Genomic DNA, 20876 nt, shown 5'->3' with positions numbered 1-20876 from the left:
TTTGGTAAAGTCGCGTAGATAGGTTCAAAGAAAATTAACAAAAAACTACGACGTTTCAATCGCAGCACAAGCGGTCGTCATCAGGAAAAGGGGGTTAGCAGGAACCACCTTCCGATGTTAGTTGTTATTATACATCTCGAGTAGACAACCACACATCTAACAGGTAGCCATACATCCTCAACTATACATCTACATAATCTTGTGTGTCCTGTGTTTCGTGTGGTCCGGTATCTAGTGTCATGTGTCATGCGGGTGTGTCCTGTGAATGTCAAGTGTCTTGTATGTAGGGTTGCGTTCATGTCGTGTGTCCTGCTGCTGGTGCTGCACCGTGCGAGCGAGGCGTGCGTCATACCAGCTGCACCTCGCCAAAGGCTCCCCGCCCGATCACCTTCACCACATCGTAGTCATTGGCTCTCATGCGCAGGTCCCGCACCTTCCCCACCGCCTTCTCGTCTGAAAGCATTACACCTCGTTGGTCAAAATCCCTCGATCCACAAGACTAAAACAAATGTGTAAATGTACACACTCAAAACGCACAACATGAAGGGGGCCTGTGAGTGTTAGGACTACAATGAATATAGTGGGGACAAAGGTTTACAGTGGAGAGAGCTTACCTTGAAGTGATAAGTATGTTACCTCCCCCAACTTCTCAAGACGAATGGATGCTGGATTAGACCAGGGGTCATGACCCTATCCTCCAGGAAGGGGCAAAAACCACACTTTCCTGTTTCTTGCCCCAACGCACCTCTGCCCACTGTACATTCGTAAGATAACCCCACAGCTCAGCCTATAATCAAATCACACAGAATGCAGCCGATCTTATCAAATCTTGGAAGTTAAGCAGGCATGAACCTGAAAAGTTCTTAGAAGGGTGACCTCCATGTACAACAGGTGCTGCGAGTACAGCTTGGGCAGGCAATGCAATTTATTACACTGTTGCATTATACTTCATGTTCCCCTGTATACAGTCCCTGCCTTCAGAAACCTGCACTCTGACCAAGGTAGTGAAGTATGGTAAAAAAAAAACACCAAGACCCACACAGCGTGGGGAGGCCTTAATCCAGCAGTGGATTGATAGAAGTGCTGGACGCGTGGCACAGCTCAATGCTAGGCATGGTGTCAGGGTGGCGACATAGGGAGTGGGGCAGAGTGCTGAAGAAGGGTGACCGTATTTCACTAAGCTGGTCAGCGCTGACTGGTGAAGATGAAGAGCACTCACATCTGTTGAGGAAGTTGTCGATATTCTTGTTTTTGCGAAGCGCGGGGAAGTCCAAATCTAGCACCAGCGCGTCGAGGCCATCCTAAAAGCAAAACAAAAATAACGGCACAGACGCACACATATGGAAATTAATAAATACGTTCCTCAGGAGTCAAGTCGGTGCACACAGGACGCATCCTCTAATTTTCACTGCTACTCTAGAATGTTGGAACATTAGACGCATTACATTTGCTGCCAGAGCATTTCCCACAGAGACCGAGTCAGGGGATTTGGACACTCACGTCTCTGGTGATAACTACAAGGGACATCATGATTTGCCCAACTGGGTAAAATGCAGGATTGAGAATTTTGATATGACAGGAACACAATGTAGACAACGACTGCCGTGGTGTTACAGTTAGCACACTGGTCTCGCAATCCAAGTCACCAGCTCCATTTGATTTCCCAGCGCAAAAAAACTAAACTTTTTTTTTACAGGTCGTTACCAAAACTGAAAAATAAACTAAATTAACAACACTACTCCTAAAGTAGCCCAGGGTGGTCATGACTCAATACTACTGCCAGAGCAGGGCTGAGATAAGCATAAAACCACATTAACCAAAGAGCAAGCAAGAGTGAAAGTCCAGGTTCTGTGTAAGGTCTGAGTGTCGGATATATTCCAGCTATTCATGCCCATAACCAGCAATACGAAACGCTCCACTCCGCAGGGCGGCCGCCAATGCCACGTGGACTATAAAAATCCAAAACTGGGATGTAGTGATTCACCCAAACACACAGATGGCCATGTTTCTTACTCCCATCAACAAATAAAAATAAACAAACAAGACAGATCTTTATCAAAATGCAGGTCAGAAACCATTGACAAAGGCACACAGATGGAAGTCTTCATTAATACTCATGCAAGAGCCCACTCACAGACATATGGACAGAAATATGGACAGAAGTGTTTATTTATATCCACGCGTGTTGTTTTGTTTCGAGTGTCCATGGCGGTGTGGATTCTTTGTCTCTTCTGACACCAGTTGTGTCAGAGACTTCTTTGTAGGCAAAACTGTTTATTTACTCTAACGTCAGAGAACGTCCCTAACACAGAGAGGTAACAGCCTCTCCCACCCGATAGCCTAGAGGATACGTCCTCATACTTAGTGTGCCCTCACACTATACTCTGCTTAACGCGTACTGCCACTGGGCACGTTCGGACCTGGCACTGACAAGGGCCAGAGGTGGGAAGTCCCAGGGCACTATCTCGATGTCTTGAGTCTTGAGGTGAGTGCGGACTGACTCATGCTGGGAGAGCTGCTGCCCTTTACATTCTTCCTCTCCCAACCGTGCTGTCTCGAGAGGGTCTGTGTCCAACCGTTGCCCCCCCCAGCCCCCTCCCTCAGTGGGCTCTGGCCCCCTCACCCCTGGTCAACGGTTATTGTAGTTGTGACTCATACAATACTATTATGCAAGTAAGTATACATGTTGCGCGTAACAATGCTGCTACACATTGACAGACACATGTAAGTATTTGTTTCCATTAACAAAGAGATACAGATATCCATAAGTTTTTATTTATACCCAAATGAGGGCTAATTGCAAGGCATACACACAGAAGTGAGACGCATGTTTGGAATTACACTGAAACAGTGGAACGTGGATTAGAGAGCAAAAACAAGTTTAGGCCATCATGCTACATCGCGAGTTTCAAGATGCGCATCTGTGGCCGTCTAGAACGCTCTTCCTTCCGATATTGGGACGCCACTGGAGCTATGCATTTTTAAATCTAAATTGAAAACCCATTTCTTTAGAGGTGCTCTTTGTGTATAGTTCCGTTGGCTACGTACGGTGCGAAAGAAGTTAAACAACTCAGATCCATAGCATTAAAAAGTGGGCTTTGACAGAACACATCGACACATGGTACAATAGCCAGTGTGAGAGACTAAGGAATGCCAGCCAAAGTATGAAACTTGCTCAAGAGGAAAACCACCGCTGCCATCCACGATGGATGGCAGCGACTTCGTGACACACCTACTCAGCAGTGAATAAATTATAGGCGACAATTAATTGACTGACTGAGGAATTGTGACATCCCTTGTTTACAGCAGCAGTGTAAGTTATTGAAGTGGGCGGTCCTCCTCGACACGTGCTCCATCCACCAGCCACGCCGTGGCGGATCAGAGGCGGCACGCAGTGAACACCAACGCCAGGTGACGGGTGCGGTCAGCTCGCTTGGCAGCACTGGCGCTGCAGGTCCCGGCTTGTCAGCATGGTGACACGTGACCGAGAGCCACTTGGCAACACTCCGCTCAGCCGCTCGCTCACTCACGCTCGCAGTCTGCTCATTGAGTAAAATGATAAAGACCCCTCCCTCTCCCGTGTAGACTACATAGGTTTTTTTTTAGGTAAGTGCTGTTAGCAAGCACCTCGGAAGGTGGCGTGGCACACAAGCGGTTGGTTTGGCAGGGATGATCTCCGACACATCAGCTAACACTCACCAGCTAAGATGCATCAGCTAACACGGACCAGCTAATTGTTACGTTACGACGTTAATCGTAACATTTAGATACCAGTTTAGCTCATATCGCGACGCAAATGCCAACAGCCCCAGGTATTACAGAGGCCAAGCTGTGTCAGCAGCCTCATGAACCAGGAAAGTTCAGCAGATGCCCCGTTTTTGAAAACACAATCGGTGAACAGTGTGATTACACAGCTCTTTGTAAATTGCAGAGGAATGCTTATCCAACACCATGCTTAAGGTGCTTCATAACTACAGGTGACTAAGCAATACAGTGAGCGGCTTGCAATCAAAAGAACCAAGAATAAGAATATGAATCACTGCAGTCACGAAAGCTTTAAATCAAAATCAGAAGGTTGCGAGTTCAAATCCTGGTTGAGAGTTGACCCATCATCCCTCCCTCGGGGGTCAGTAAAAAAGTATCACTTTATGGATTTGAAGCTTTCGTGACTGCAAGGATCCATACTCTTTGGTTCTATTCTAAGTGACTTTACCGAATAGAACCAAAGAGTATCACTTTGTGAAGTCAAGCGGTTGCACTAAGGAGAGACTTGCCCCACCATCAAAATGTGGAATTTTCACAACTTGCTCAGGACTGTAAACAGGAGATGAGCACTGCCCCTATGCTCATATGAGCAGGAAATCACTTTTAATGATTAAGAAATATATATAAAAGCAACGTTTCGGGCAATGGCTTTCTTTATAGCAGGGTCATTGCCTGACCCTTCACCTATTACATACCTTTTCGTCGTTTGGGTAGTGTTATTAATTAACATGCCAAGTTATTTTCGTGCACCACTGCCAATGCAGAATCACAATTTTTTGTTTCATAATTACTGGACTCCTGACGACAGCATCTTGTGTTTGGCTGGGGCTGGGTGTTGCTGCGTGTGTGTGGCTGCCCGTCCATTCGTGCCCCAGCATGCAGATAGCACATGACACTCCTGCTGGTTCAGTATGAACCTGCCCAATCGAGGCTGCCATTACGATTGTTTTACCCGCAAGCCGAAGTGCACGGCTACAGGAGAAGCAGCGGCTCGCTCGTTACATGGATCACTCATCTGAACAACTCGGCACCAGTGACTGTGAGCACCCAGCAACTTATGCTGGGTGCTCACTTCTGGCCAAGCAGCCGGAACCCACTAGCTAACGCACAGAAATGAACAAGCACCAATGGCGGAGCCAGGATTTTCAGGTGGGGGGGGGGGGCAACCCCTCCAGCAATGAAAAATGATAGTAAGTAAGGACTTGTCCCTTGATTTTTATTCTTTTATTCGACGCGTGTGCGGCGATGGCGCAGTCATCGATCGAGGGTCGAATTCGAAGCGTGTGTGATCAGCATCGCGCTCGCTGAAGGTGAATGCCTTCAGGGAAGTCGTGTACTGTATACGCAATTGCGCACAATTCTGGGAGTCACTTATAACTGCTTTTCCGTTACTTATTGCCAATTATGGACTCAGACTATTGTCCTATCGTCTCAGAGTCCCTGGCACGTAATAATATGCTACACTGGCTCCGCCAGTGACAAGCACCAGCTAACACACACGATCCAGCATGAACCACTTCACACACCATATAGCATACACCGGCTAACACACATCAATTGCTATTACCAATCCATTCAGAAGACACAGCAGGCATATGACATGCACCTCCCACCAGGTACCAGCCAGTATAAATCATCAGGCAAATACCAACCAAAAAGTACCATCCAGCATGAACCAGAACCAAACGGCAAGTAACTTCCAGGACGAACCATTTGAGATGAATCACCCAGCATGTACCACCTGGCACACAAGACTTGGTACGTACCACCTCATAAGAAGTACCACTCGTGCATCAGCACAGGCATATACCACAAGGTCATGAACACAAAAACCCACGTCAGGTTTTTGAGGAGTAGCACACATAGCCATACCCACCAGCGTGAACGCCTTCTGCTCCGCAAGCAGCATGAGGTTTCCTGTCAGCGCTGCACCCAAGCGTCACTCAACCAGAGATCTTCGAGATGACAAGGCAGGCGTTATGCGCATAACCGTAGCGCTTTGCCATGTCTTACATGCGTGACCTGAGTGAATATTTCATATCGTGTGGTTTTTCAAAGGATTAACAACCGGTAACACCTCAGAGAGGGCAGTGATGGAGAGGGCTTATTTCATGGTTATTAATATATTATGAGCCTGTTACTTATACATTCATGTGTGAATTAGCGTGTGAGAAACGACTGAACAAGGATACCGTGGTGGTGGCGAATGGCACAACCTTCAAGTGGCCATCTGCTGAAGCTACTTTCCGCTTGAAACTGTTTTTATGGGAAGGAATTAAATACGAGGGCTAAGAGAATAATGGGACGAGTTTCATGGCTCTATGCACAACCCCGTGCATCACATGCTTGCGGGCTGCACAACGGCGCCTCGGTTGCGATGGCACGAGGCCACGCAGCAGTAGCAGCGCAATGGAGGAGATTCCAGAGACGGCAATCCACAAATGGCGCTGGGGTGGAATGATTAAAACAACACACGGCTAAACTTACAGACGTGACGGCTTCAGATTTACGCACGTCCGTCCACCCACACATGCCTTCAGCGATACATATTTTTAGTAATGCTGCTACAAACGATGCGAGTTATTTTTTAGGGGTGTAACGATTTACCACAAACCGCCCCTGGCGATTTTATTAAAAGTCACAATTCAAGGTCCCCATTAGATTTTAGAATTGTTTTATTTTAAACTGTGGCGAACATATCAGCCTCTAGTGACTGCAGAAATGACACAAAACCATTACATCCAAAATATGCAAATTGAAAACGATCGATACACTTCTGATTCGATGCAAATATTGTGAACATAACCATTGATATTAAAAGGTGAATCAGAGCATTGTTGAAAGTCTAATGGCACACTTAATGACTTACAGCCTCAGGGTTGAGCCGACACACATTGCAGCTTTGAAAGCAGCAATGTGACTCCTCTCTTTGTAGACTGTGTTGCTTGTATTAGAAAATATAAATGTAATTCATACAAGAGCAGAGTTGAAGGAAAAGCCTCATGCTGCAACGGCATGCCGGTAAAAGTAAAGGGAATGTGTAACATCACCAGGGTATGTATGTAAGCATACACCCCCTATTATTTATCCAACAAACGTTTCAGAACCTCAGGAACTTTTGTTGACAGGAGGGTCCTGCCTCAGGGATGTTTAGCCGATTTCTTAATGAGCGCTTTGTGTAAATACTCATTAAAAAATTGTTTTAAATTCCACCGTGTTTTTTATCACAACTTCCAAATGTGCGGTACACTGGTTCCGTCAAGTATAAAGATCACTCTGCAAATGCCGGCGGTCACAAACGCCGATTGTGCTGCTCCACCGAGCGTGTGGTGGCGTCGCAGGGCCGGAGCAACGTGAAAGCGGCTCTGTTCGGAGCTTGGGCTGCGCAAGCAGCCGTGCCTTCCCCAGCACCAGCACAGCCATGCAAACGCTCACCCAATTGTCATTTTATTTGGCAACACGTGTTTTTTTTATGCACCGCTGTGTTTCAACTTGTTTTGTGTCTTTGTTTCTCCTGTGGATCTCCGGAGCGGCTGCAGAACAGACGGCTGTTGTGTGTGGGTACGTGTTTTCTTCACACAGTGAACACAGCCTCTGCAGCCTCCCCCACCACACCATAGGATCACTATCACATAGCATCACCGCATAGCACCATCATGCAACAGACCACCCCCACACAGCCCAGCACCAGATCTACCATGCAGCATACCACCAACAACACAGTCCCACAACACAGCACCACATAGCACACCATTTAAACAACTTGTGTCTACATCCGCATCACGGCCAATCAGAATGTACCAATTCCTGAGGACTTTCAGAACCTCAAAATGCCTAACGTTCTGCAACCCACTTTGAGACTGAGCACACATTCTCACAACGTCCACACTCAAACCTAAGGCTCAGTGTAGAGCAACCTGGGACAATGCCAATGTCCCGAATTAACTTAATTGCCAGTCCCACAGAAAAACCGAACTACATTCATCTTTCCCACAAGCAATGATCTGTGTTGAACCACATCAGAACATCATACGACAGATTTGGCTATCTTTTACACTGGTGGACAATTAAGAATAGCCCACAGTGTGACTGGGGTCACCAGTCTCAAGCCATGTACTCGAAAGTAACTGCACTGCTCGCTTCAAACTTTTGCTGGCAGAATTTCAGATATTCACTTGGCTACTCCGGAAGCCGCCCACTGGATCACTCACCAACTTCGACATGAACATAGACAAGTTGCTGATCGACTCCAAAAACGTACGAAGATCACCATTCACAAGCCACTAAGTAACACCACCACACAGCCAGGCACCACTGACATACAGCACCGCCCACACCACACCACCACATAGCCGGGTACCACCAGACATTACACCACTAACAGTACAGTAGCTGAATACATACCCATCTAAAGCAAGTCACACAACTCCCTCTCCCTGTCTCCCCATGTCAGCCAGTCTTCTTAGCTCACAAATAAAGCGATATGTGCATTGGGTAACAGACACAGCAGGGGCTCCTGCTTGGGAGATGCTGATCTGTCAGACACACGACTCTGCCATCGATCAAACAATCCAGACAGCTCTCATCTTCTAGAAACATATGCTGTGTCCTAAGCTGTCAAAATACAAGTTTTAAGGTTCGTTATAATATGAAAATACCAACAAATTTTGGTCAGGCATACTGGTATCACATTCTCTTGATTAGCACGGTTGGCTACGTACAGTGCGAAAGAAGTTCAACAACATACATGCATACATAGGTGGCTGGATGGCTGAAATGTCAGAGTATTGAGTTAACATGACTGAGATCTTGGATTTGAATGCAGGAAGTTGCCTGTGATTAAACCGGGTCCACAAATGTTGTGAGTTGATGGTGTCAGCCTTGCCACCAATTATTGCACGCAAAATTATTATCGTATTGAATTTGGTTATGCATTCAATCTGGATAAATGTCAGGTCTGAGAAATTTTTAAAAACGTTAGCTTGGCTGTCATGCGACAAACATTACCTTCAGTGGCAGAGTGAGTGAGAAAGTGGACAAGAATTGAGTGGACTAATGGTCACTTTTAGGGATTTCAGACATAACTCTGTGGTATCTGCTTCAGTGGGCCATTTTCTAGCAGTTTTATTTGCACTGCTCTTGAGAGATCCAAATGGAATCTGTCTCATGATACGACACCAATAGAGTTACGTCATGAGGAAGCAGTCATGGATGACATCAGTAGAGTACTATAATGACGTGCCTGACAGTAATGTTCAAAAGCATTATTTTCAATAAAGCTTGAAAGGTAAGACAGCCTAGGACACAGCATTAGAGATAGTCAGTTTTTTGGGCTGCATTTTTTTTATAATACTGAAGGCTACCAGAGTTACACCAAAGCAGCACCATCTGTGCATGGGATAACAAAAAAATAAATACAAGACAAGATCAGAGCACAGTCCTCCACAGAGGCTACCAGCCACAGGACACTCGTCAGCGCGTGTCAGCAGGTGATTGCCACAATCGTTAAATGTGAATGTGGGCGCCGTGCTGAGAAGGAATTAGAGCTTCACGCCACGAGCACGACGCACGCCGCCCCTTTGATTAGTAACACGGAGAGTGGCACATCCAGCCGTGCCAGCATCTCACTGCCCCACCACTGGATTCATCTCAGAGATTACATGACAAACATTTATAGGGCAGTGCAGGCAATGAACAATGATGACTGTGGAGTTTACACAACAAACACTTCAAACAGCATATGACCAAATCACCCATAATGAGCCCGATAACATTAGGTCTCACCAGCTAAACAGACTGAATAATGCTTGGATGGGTGGCTTGCCACCATACACAAACGAGCTGTAAGGCTATGTTGCCGGTAGTGCAGTCAAATATGTTGTACTTTACTGCTACTCACCTCTCACGTCTTATGTTCCCAGCCTTCACCAACCCCCACTAACCAGCGTGGTGAGGCTTGGTCAAATAACTCCCACGACTCACACAGCGTGAGAAATCCTTCATCTAAAAGTGGATTGACAAAAGAACTGTATATGTGCAACAATCCTCAAGTCAGAGGTACACAAGGGAAAAGTGGGCGGTGAGTCTGCTGCACAATGAATGAGCCAAACACAAACCGAGCTCTATCCTGGTTATACCAAATGTTAACGTACGTACAGTACATTATGTATGTATGACTGACCTAGACCTTACGGTGCATTGGGAAACCCAGTTGACCTTAAACGAACAAAGCATGTGACTCGTGAGCAGCTCGCGCCACAGCAAACAAGACAGCGCAGCCCTGGAACGTGCTGGGTGGCACGAGGTGAGTCCGGTTGAGCGAATATTTCAGCACGCTATGTAAATATACAAAACAAAAAATGTCCACGCAGGACGGTCTCTGTTGTCTGCAATTGCAGGAGGCAAAACTGCTGCTCACTTCAGCGGGCAGTTGCCCCATACTCTGCTCTCTGTGTGGCACAGACAGCTACGACCATAAGCAAAACAGAGGATCTTAACTGCGGCCCTCAACCCAACTACTGTGTGGCTTGCAACGCCGGCCAGTCTCCTTCAATTCCAAGTGAACCAAGCAATGATAGCACCACAAACAGCTACAGAGGCAGAAGTAGAAAACATGCAAGGGAAGGCTTTGTGAAGCCACATTAATACACAACTTGGCACCCATCTTCCCACATCTCTGGGAGTGGGCGCAGATCTGCGAGATACAACCAACCACATTGGGGTTTGCACTGTCACTCAATGATCTACTCGTACAATTCTCGACTGAAAACTATATTCTTTCAAACTGCTTTTTGTGTTTAGTTTGTTGTCCGTCCTCCGCACCTCCGATTAGCACGGTTGGCTACGTATGGTGCGAAAGAAGTTCAACATACAAATGCCTGGGAAGCTTACGGGAAGTCTTCCTGTTTCTGTGAAACGCATGACGAGAGGGGAGCAAGTAAATAGAGCATGTTTGAGTAGCCATGTCCTGCTTAGGGTGGTCAGGCGTGTAAACCAACAGTCACATGCACGTCTTGCTGCGTGCGTTAGCCGGTTCATTAGCTGGTGCTAATGCACACCGGAAGGCGAGGAAATCACACTCACTGTACACATTACCTGCCAATGTGCATACGTATGTCCAGCACAATCATAATGCAAAAACTAATGCTAACTTGGACTGAATAAGAAACTCAGCGATAACTTAAAATTGCTTGTAACCACTGCAGCAGTAAGTCATGCAACTAAAAGCATGATTCAGGGCAAATTATGGAAAGAGATGTGCACGTTGAATAAAACGCTATAACGCACAGCCCAGCGCTGCCAGCTTCTACATATTTAACTCCTTCGAGGGTTCAATTTCACATCCAGAAGTTGGGGAGAAAATGAGTCAGATTGGGCTTTTCCGGAGAGGTCACGAAGGGTGTGGCCAGTGCGGGCAATGGCCTAAATGCACATGGAGGCTGCAAAAGGAAACCCAGGCACCACCGCACACATCAGCCCCACCTGCCCAACCTACCTCACCAGCACACCTGGAAATCCTGACGGTGCGACCAGAGGATTTTTTCTGCAAATAGGGCTTTCTAAAAATAACACATTTGATCGTGAGTAACGGTGCAACCCAGCGAAGAATGTTTTCCTTCCTGAAGAGTTATCAGTGGAACAGGTGGCTCCCTGCTGACCTCAAGTGAGAATGCTACGGGTACACAGCCCTGCATACCTCACCGCTAAAGCGTGAAGTGCGGTTTCACTTTTCGAGACTGCTGCAGTCGGCTTCCCACACGGCCCATCCAGCCACACGCTCACCCGACAAGACAGTGCGTGTACCGTACTGCATGGTTGCTGCTCATTATTTTATTTACCTGGAACTTGTAAATCCACTGCTGGATGAAGGCCTCTCTAATGCCATGTCTATAAGGGGAGATTATTTGCCCATACTTCATCCCACTGGGTAGTGTAGCCTGAACAGCAGGGGAGTGCCCTGACCCAGTTTAGATATCACTTACTGATGTTAGCATTGGCAGGGGATTGAACTCGACTAACTGCGTTCACAGCACAATGTACTAACCAGGCCCTACAGCCTTAACTCAGTAACTAAGCAGCCACCCCTGATCTACCATGATTACCACTTAACAATACTCCTTTTCCACTAGCAAATCCAAGCCGCGCAAGTGCCATACCAAGCCAGGCTGTCACAGGTCAGGAGATACAGGTAATTCTTCCATTGCAGATGCCCACCGCTAACATCACATGCAATGTGCGAAATCGAGAGGCATGTAAATGGCAATGTCACATGCGATGAACGCGTATTTAACACCGCACCTGGCCCTGCTTGGCCCCAAGGTAGATTCAAATGTCTTGTGGCCAACTTATCATGGTTTGGTTACAGCTCAGCAAGGCAAAAAGCCAGCGGAAATTAACCCATACTGTGAGGACCCACACTGGCTCAACTCAGATGTGCCAGTGGAAATAGGGTATAAGTGGACATCGCTGGGTTTGTGACTTCCAGACAATTACACAGATGGACAAACCTGATCATCGCGGCCAGAACACTCACCAGCAGCCCCTCGGCGTTTACTTCTGAGCGGGGGTCCTTGACCATCCCTTCCAGGCGGCCAAACCGCACATCCATGGGTTCCACCGTCGACATGACTGCGGGTCCAGGCCTGTTTATTGTGTTGGCACACTGGGCGACAACAACCAAACGTGGGGAGACACCCATACACATATCAATACAGAGATACAAACAGCCATAATCACGGAAACACAATATACAAATGCACACATTGACACACAGAGGCATATCCAGAGACACTGCACACATACATAGAGACACACACGTCAACATAGGGATATACAGCAAACAGAGAAATACCCACACAGACACACAAGAGGAACTGCAATACTGAGATATTGTATACAGAAACAGGAATATAAGATACATGCAGATATACAGTGAGAGAAAAAAAGTATTTGGTACCCTGCTGATTTTGTACGTTTGCCCATTGACAAAGAAATGATCAGTCTATAATTTTAATGGTAGGTTTATTTGAACAGTGAGAGACAGAATAACAACAACAAAATCCGGAAAAACGCATGTCAAAAATGTTATAAACTGATTTGCATTTTAATGAAGGAAATAAGTATTTGACCCCATCTCAATCAGAAAGATTTCTGGCTCCCAGGTATCTTTTATACCGGTAACGAGCTGAGATTAGGAGCACACTTTTAAAGGGAGTGCTCCTAATCTCAGCTTGTTACCTGTATTAAAGACACCTGTCCACAGAAGCAATCAATCAGATTCCAAACTCTCCACCATGGCCAAGACCAAAGAGCTCTCCAAGGATGTCAGGGACAAGATTGCACACCTACACAAGGCTGGAATGGGCTACAAGACCATTGCCCAGCAGCTTGGTGAGAAGGTGACAACAGTTGGTGCGATTATTCGCAAATGGAAGAAACACAAAAGAACTGTCAATCTCCCTCGGCCTGGGGCTCCATGCAAGATCTCACCTCGTGGAGTTGCAATGATCATGAGAACGGTGAGGAATCAGCCCAGAACTACACGGGAAGATCTTGTCAATGATCTCAAGGCAGCTGGGACCATAGTCACCAAGAAAACAATTGGTAACACACTACGCCGTGAAGGACTGAAATCCTGCAGCGCCCGCAAGGTCCCCCTGCTCAAGAAAGCACATATACATGCGCGTCTGAAGTTTGCCAATGAACATCTGAATGATTCAGAGGACAACTGGGTGAAAGTGTTGTGGTCAGATGAGACCAAAATGGAGATCTTTGGCATCAACTCAACTCGCCGTGTTTGGAGGAGGAGGAATGCTGCCTATGACCCCAAGAACACCATCCCCACCGTCAAACATGGAGGTGGAAACATTATGCTTTCGGGGTGTTTTTCTGCTAGGGGGGCAGGACAACTTCACCGCACCAAAGGGACGATGGACGGGGCCATGTACCGTCAAATCTTGGGTGAGAACCTCCTTCCCTCAGCCAAGGCATTGAAAATGGGTCGTGTATGGGTATTCCAGCATGACAATGACCCAAAACACACGGCCAAGGCAACAAAGGAGTGGCTCAGGAAGAAGCACATTATGGTCCTGGAGTGGCCTAGCCAGTCTCCAGACCTTAATCCCATAGAAAATATGTGGAGGGAGCTGAAGGTTCGAGTTGCCAAACGTCAGCCTCGAAACCTTAATGACTTGGAAAAGATCTGCAAAGAGGAGTGGGACAAAATCCCTCCTGAGATGTGTGCAAACCTGGTGGCCAACTACAAGAAACCTCTGACTTTGTGATTGCCAACAAGGGTTTTGCCACCAAATACTAAGTCATGTTTTGCAGAGGGGTCAAATACTTATTTCCCTCATTAAAATGCAAATCAATTCATAACATTTTTGACATGCGTTTTTCTGGATTTGTTTGTTGTTATTCTGTCTCTCACTGGTCAAATAAACCTACCATTAAAATTATAGACTGATCATTTCTTTGTCAGTGGGCAAACGTACAAAATCAGCAGGGGATCAAATACTTTTTTACCTCACTGTACCACATCCATATACAATACACACAGAAAACATAAAAAAGTGATATGCACACATGGGACACCTCACACGATTCGACACAAACAGGCACGGTAGAGATAAACAGAAACACGGGGACAGCCAGAGGCGCACAATGCACAGCCGTACACGGAGCAAAAGGGGACACGCACACAGTGAGTCACGCACTTCGACATAACCAGAGAGATCCAGGTAGACAAAGACAGAAAAAAGACCACACCCAATCTGAGAGACGGATAAATTGTCAGACAAGGCTACAGAAACACGAACATACACAGACATACAGAAAGACACATCTGAAGAGATAGCTAGACCCACACATGAACAGACACACAGAAAGACACATCAGAAGAGATAGCTAGACCTACACATAAACAGACACACAGAAAGACACATCAGAAGAGATAGCTAGACCCATACATAAACAGACACACAGAAAGACACATCAGAAGAGATAGCTAGACCCACACATAAATAGACCACAGAAAGACACATCAGAAGAGATAGCTAGACCCACACATGAACAGACACACAGAAAGACACATCAGAAGAGATAGCTATACCTACACATAAACAGACACACAGAAAGACACATCAGAAGAGATAGCTAGACCCACACATAAACAGCCACACTGAAAGACACATCAGAAGAGATAGCTAGACCCACACATAAACAGACACCACAGTACACACACCCATAGACGCTGATACATAAGACACAATGATACAAAGACATGAGACATGGACACACACACAGGCGTTATATACAAACACATAAACCGAGGAACAAATACATAGACAAAGAGGCATAGATTAATACACACATACACAGGGACACGTTCAGTTAGCACATGGCCAGACACACAAGCCGGCCACTCACACACAAACTAGGAGACAGGCGGGCCCACAGGTAGACCGGTGGTGATGAGGCCATAATTATAACATTGATGAGTGACTATAACGAGGTTGACCATAAGCGTGGTCATTTAGAGGGTGGGTTACCGTGAAGAGGATGGTCATGATGAAAGCCACCATGGCCATCGTGAGGCCTGTGACGACACTGATAACTGTTCAGATAACTGACGATGACCACGGTGACATTGGCAAAAGTGATGTTCAACGTGTGAGCATTATGAAGTTATCCACGACGATGATGTTACTGTATAAGCATGACGGTGATGATGGTGGTGGTGACAACAATCGTGACAATGTCCGCTGCCACACCTCGCCGGCCGCCTTATTCCGTCATCTCTGCTGCTGCTGCAGCTGTCGTCGAGGCTGTGGTTGTCGATACAGCTGCGATTGTAGATGTAGCTGTTCGGAAGAGGCTGTCGATGTAAGCTGCAGCAGCAGCTGTCCCTGTTGCAGGAGTGGTCGCTGTATCCGGAGCTACAGCTGTAGCTGTATCCCAAGAGCTGTAGCAGTTGCTGTAGCCGCCCTCCTCCTATACGGCTGTAGTTGTATGTGGGTATGGTTGTAGCCCTCCTCCTATACGGCTGTAGTTGTATGTAGGTATGGTTGTAGCCCTCCTCCTATACGGCTGTAATTGTATGTGGGTATGGTTGTAGCCCTCCTCCTATACGGCTGTAGTTGTATGTGGGTATGGTTGTAGCCCTCCTCCTATACGGCTGTAGTTGTATGTGGGTATGGTTGTAGCCCTCCTCCTATACGGCTGTAGTTGTATGTGGGTATGGTTGTAGCCCTCCTCCTATACGGCTGTAGTTGTATGTGGGTATGGTTGTAGCCCTCCTATACGGCTGTAGTTGTATGTGGGTATGGTTGTAGCCCTCCTATACGGCTGTAGTTGTATGTGGGTATGGTTGTAGCCCTCCTCCTATACGGCTGTAGTTGTATGTGGGTATGGTTGTAGCCGTCCTGTAAATGTGCTATGGAAGATTACAGCTGGACGGGGCTCTCGGAGTTACTGTGTATTGCGGAGCTATGGCTGTATCAGGCTGTAGCTTCAGTGTGTGGCTATGGTTGTAGAGATGCCCTGTATATGGATGTAGCCGTAAACTTTAACTGTATCAAGCAACTGCTATATCTGTAATTGTATAACACGATAAGATTACAGCAGCATGTGACTGTGTGTAGCCGTCCCCGAGGCTGTAGCTGTTCTATGGCTACGACTGTAGCTGAATGCAGTTGAGACTACAGCTGGGTGTAGCTAAGGCTGTGTAGTGTGTGTGAACTGGAGCTGTCGCTATACCCGAAGCTGTAACAGTGTAGCTGTGTGTTGCGGTTTGTAACTTTGTGTAGCTGTGTGTAGCGGTGTGTAGCTGTAGCTGTGTGTAGCGGTGTGTAGCTGTAGCTGTGTGTAGCGGTGTGTAGCTGTAGCGATGTGTATCTGTAGCGGTGCGTAGCTGTGTGCAGCTGTAGGTGTGTGTAGCTGTAGGTAGCTGTAGCTGTGTGTAGCTGTAGCTGTGTGTAGCTGTAGGTAGCTGTGTGTAGCTGTGTATAGCTGTAGTTGTGTAACTGTAGCTGTGTGTAACTGTAGCTGTGTGTAGCTGTAGGTAGCGTGTAGCTGTGTCGCTGTAGGTAGCTGTAGCTGTGTGTAGCTGTAGCTGTGTGTAACTGTAGCTGTGTGTAGCTGTAGATGTGTGTAGCTGTAACTGTGTGTAGCTGTAACTGTGTGAAGCTGTAGCGGTGTGTTGCTGTAGGTAGCTGTAGCGGTGTGTAGCTGTGTGTAGCTGTAGGTAGCTGTAACTGTGTAGCTGTAGCTGTGTGTAGCTGTAGCGGTGTGTAACTTTGTGTAGCTGTAGCGATGTGTAACTTTGTGTAGCTGTGTGTAGCTGTAGCGGTGTGTAACTTTGTGTAGCTGTGTGTAGCTGTAGCGGTGTGTAACTTTGTGTAGCTGTGTGTAGCTGTAGCGGTGTGTAACTTTGTGTAGCTGTGTGTCGCTGTCCCCGAGGCTGTAGCTGTCGCCTGTATGGGGAACTCTCGCAGGGAGCGGTCGGGCCGCCCACTTGCTAACAAACTACAACCAAACAACTACAGCCACAACTACCAAGGCAACTCACTACAACTCCCACACGAAGACGACGACGAGGAGGAGGAGACGACGAAACTTGGACGAGGAAGATGAGGAGACGAGGGTCCCCTGACGAGTGGATATCAAACAATGACGGTGATGATGTTGACGAGGAGGCTCAAGATGATGCTGTTAAGAAGGATGATGGTGCTGTTGTTGGTGAGTGATCAGGAGGAGAAGGAGAGTAATGAGGACGAGGATCAGGAGAAGGTGGAGAGGCTTCACGCCGCGGGAGGCGGGAGGCGGCGGCGCGGGGAGGGAGGCGACATTTTGACAAGATGGCGGCCGAAGCCCAGCGTGCCCCGCGCGGCCCTGCCCTTCCATCCCCTTAGCCCTGCCCTTCCATCCCCTTAGCCCTGCCCTTCCATCTCCTTAGCCCTGCCCTTCCATCCCCTTAGCCCTGCCCTTCCATCCCCCCAGCCCTGCCCTTCCATCTCCTTAGCCCTGCCCTTCCATCCCCTTAGACCTGCCCTTCCATCCCCCCAGCCCTGCCCTTCCATCTCCTTAGCCCTGCCCTTCCATCTCCTTAACCCTGCCCTTCCATCCCCTTAGCCCTGCCCTTCCATCTCCTTAGCCCTGCCCTTCCATCCCCTTAGCCCTGCCCTTCCATCCCCCCAGCCCTGCCCTTCCATCTCCTTAGCCCTGCCCTTCCATCCCCTTAGCCCTGCCCTTCCATCCCCCCAGCCCTGCCCTTCCATCTCCTTAGCCCTGCCCTTCCATCTCCTTAGCCCTGCCCTTCCATCCCCTTAGCCCTGCCCTTCCATCCCCCCAGCCCTGCCCTTCCATCCCCTTAGCCCTGCCCTTCCATCCCCCCAGCCCTGCCCTTCCATCCCCTTAGCCCTGCCCTTCCATCCCCTTAGCCCTGCCCTTCCACCCCCCAGCCCTGCCCTTCCATCCCCCCAGCCCTGCCCTTCCATACCCTCAGCCCTGCCCTTCCATCCCCTTAGCCCTGCCCTTCCATCCCCTCAGCCCTGCCCTTCCATCCCCTTAGCCCTGCCCTTACACCCCCCAGCCCTGCCCTTCCATCCCCTCAACACTGCCCTTCCATCCCCTCAGCCCTGCCCTATCCCCCCAGCCCTGCCCTTCCACCACCCCAACCCTGCCCTTCCACCCCCCAGCCCTACCCTTCCACGCCCCGAGCCCTACCCTTCCATCCCCTTAGCCCTGCCCTTCCATCCCCTTAGCCCTGCCCTTCCACTCCCCTTAGCCCTGCCCTTCCATCCCCTTAGCCCTGCCCTTCCATCCCCCCAGCCCTGCCCTTCCATCCCCTTAGCCCTGCCCTTCCATCCCCTTAGCCCTGCCCTTCCACCCCCCCAGCCCTGCCGTTCCACCCCCCCAGCCCTGCCCTTCCATCCCCTTAGCCCTGCCCTTCTACCCCCCAGCCCTGCCCTTACATCCCCTTAGCCCTGCCCTTCCATCCCCTTAGCCCTGCCCTTCCACTCCCCTTAGCCCTGCCCTTCCATCCCCTTAGCCCTGCCCTTCCACCCCCACAGCCCTGCCCTTCCATCCCCCCCAGCCCTACCCTTCCATCCCCCCAGCCCTACCCTTCCACCCCCCGAGCCCTGCCATTCCATCCCCTTAGCCCTGCCCTTACACCCCCCCCAGCCCTGCCCTTCCATCCCCCCAGCCCTACCCTTCCATCCCCCCAGCCCTGCCCTTCCATCCCCCCAGCCCTACCATTCCATCCCCCCAGCCCTGCCCTTCTATCCGCTTAGCCCTGCCCTTCCATCCCCCCAGCCCTGCCCTTCCATCCCCTCAACACTGCCCTTCCATCCCCTCAGCCCTGCCCTATCCCCCCAGTCCTGCCCTTCCATCCCCCGAGCCCTGCCCTTCCATCCCCTCAGCCCTGCGCTTCCATCCCCATAGCCCTGCCCCTCCATCCGCTCAACCCTGCCCTTCCATCCCCTCAGCCCTGCCCTTCCATCCCCTTAGCCCTGCCATTCCACCCCCCAGCCCTGCCCTTCCATCCCCCCAGCCCTGCCCTTCCATCCCCTCAGCCCTGCCCTTCCATCCCCTTAGCCCTGCCCTTCCATCCACTCAGCCCTGTCCTTCCATCCCCTTAGCCCTGCCCTTACACCCCCCCAGCCCTGCCCTTCCATCCCCTCAACACTGCCCTTCCATCCCCTCAGCCCTGCCCTATCCCCCCAGCCCTGCCCTTCCATCCTCCCAGCCCTGCCCTTCGATCCCCTCAGCCCTGCCCTTCCATTCCGCCAGCCCTGCCCTTCCATCCCCCCAGCCCTGCCCTTTCACCCCCCCAGCCCTGCCCTTCCATCCCCCCAGCCCTGCCCTTCCATCCCCCCAGCCCTGCCCTTCTATCCCCTTAGCCCTGCCCTTCCATCCCCTCAGCCCTGCCCTTCCATCCCCCGAGCCCTGCCCTTCCAGCCCTGTCTTTCCATCTCCTCAACACTGCCCTTCCAACCCCCCAGCCCTGCCTTTCCATCCCCTCAGACCTGCGCTTAAATCCCCTCAACACTGCCCTTCCATCCCCACAGCCCTGCCCTTCCATCCCATCAGCCCTAACCTTCCATGCCCTCAACCCTGCCCTTCCATCCCCTCAACCCTACATCCCCTCAGCCCTGCCCTTCCATCCCCCCGGCCCTGCCCTTCCATCACCTCAATACTGCCCTTCCATCCCCTCAGCCCTGCCCTTCCATCCCCTCAGCCCTTCCCTTCCATCTCCTCAGCCCTGCCCTTCCATCTCCCCAGCCCTGGCCTTCCATCCCCACAGCCCTGCTCTTCCATCCCCTCAGCCCTGCGCTTGCATCTGCTTAGCCCTGCCCTTCCATCTTAACAGCCCTGCCCTTCCATCCCCTCGGCCCTGCCATTCCATCTCATCAGCCCTGCCCTTGCATCTGCTTAGCCCTGCCCTTCCATCTAAACAGCCCTGCCCTTCCATCCCCTCAGCCCTGCCCTTCCATCTACTCAGCCGTGCCCTTCCATCACTCCAGCCCTGCCCTTCCATCCCCTCAGACCTACGCTTCCATCCCCTCAAGCCTGCCCTTCTATCCGCTCAGCCCTGCCCTGCCATCCTCCCAGCTCTGCCCTTCTATCCCCCGAGCCCTGCCCATCCATCCCCCCAGCCGTGCCCTTCCATCCCCCCAGCCCTGCCCTTCGATCCCCTCAGCCCTGCCCTTCCATCCCCTTAGCCTGCCCTTCCATCCCCTCAGCCCTGCTCTTACATCCCCTCAGCTCTGCCCTATCCCTCCAGCCCTGCCCTGCCATCCTTTCAGCCGTGCCCTTCCATCACTCCAGCCCTGCCCTTCCATCCCCTCAGCCCTGCCCTTCCATCCCCTCAAGCCTGCCCTTCTATCCCCTCAGCCCTGCTCTGCCATCCTCCCAGCTCTGCCATTCTATCCCCCGAGCCCTGCCCTTCCATCCCCCCAGCCCTGCCCTTCCATCCCCCCAGCCCTGCCCTTCCACCCTCCTAGCCCTGCCATTCCATCCCCCCAGCCCTGCCCTTCCATCCCCTCAGCCCTGCCCTTCCATCCCCCGAGCCCTTCCCTTCCATCCCCTTAGCCCTGCCCTTCCATCCC

General features: G+C 50.0%; 1 protein-coding gene across 2 annotated transcripts in view; it reads right to left on the bottom strand.

The window, feature by feature from the left end:
- The window catches only part of LOC116942542 (rho-associated protein kinase 2), a 49092-nt gene extending 31455 nt beyond the window's left edge, over positions 1 to 17637 (bottom strand). For both annotated transcript variants that reach the window (XM_032954581.2, XM_032954582.2), the window contains exons 1-4: positions 15537 to 17637; positions 12299 to 12427; positions 1220 to 1301; positions 353 to 453 (exon numbers count right to left, since the gene is read on the bottom strand). In XM_032954581.2, coding sequence (XP_032810472.1) covers positions 353 to 453; positions 1220 to 1301; positions 12299 to 12391 — 276 coding nt within the window. In that variant the 5' untranslated portion in view covers positions 12392 to 12427; positions 15537 to 17637. The remainder of the gene's footprint in view (positions 1 to 352; positions 454 to 1219; positions 1302 to 12298; positions 12428 to 15536) is intronic.
- Positions 17638 to 20876: the final 3239 nt, after the last annotated feature.

Source organism: Petromyzon marinus, chromosome 15 (assembly GCF_048934315.1).
Source record: "Petromyzon marinus isolate PM22_M1 ecotype Great Lakes invasive population chromosome 15, UKy_Petmar_22M1.pri1.0, whole genome shotgun sequence".
Classification (NCBI taxonomy): Eukaryota; Metazoa; Chordata; class Hyperoartia; order Petromyzontiformes; family Petromyzontidae; genus Petromyzon; species Petromyzon marinus.
Note: the sequence above shows the minus strand (reverse complement) of the source record. Positions and strands in the feature narration are given on the sequence as shown.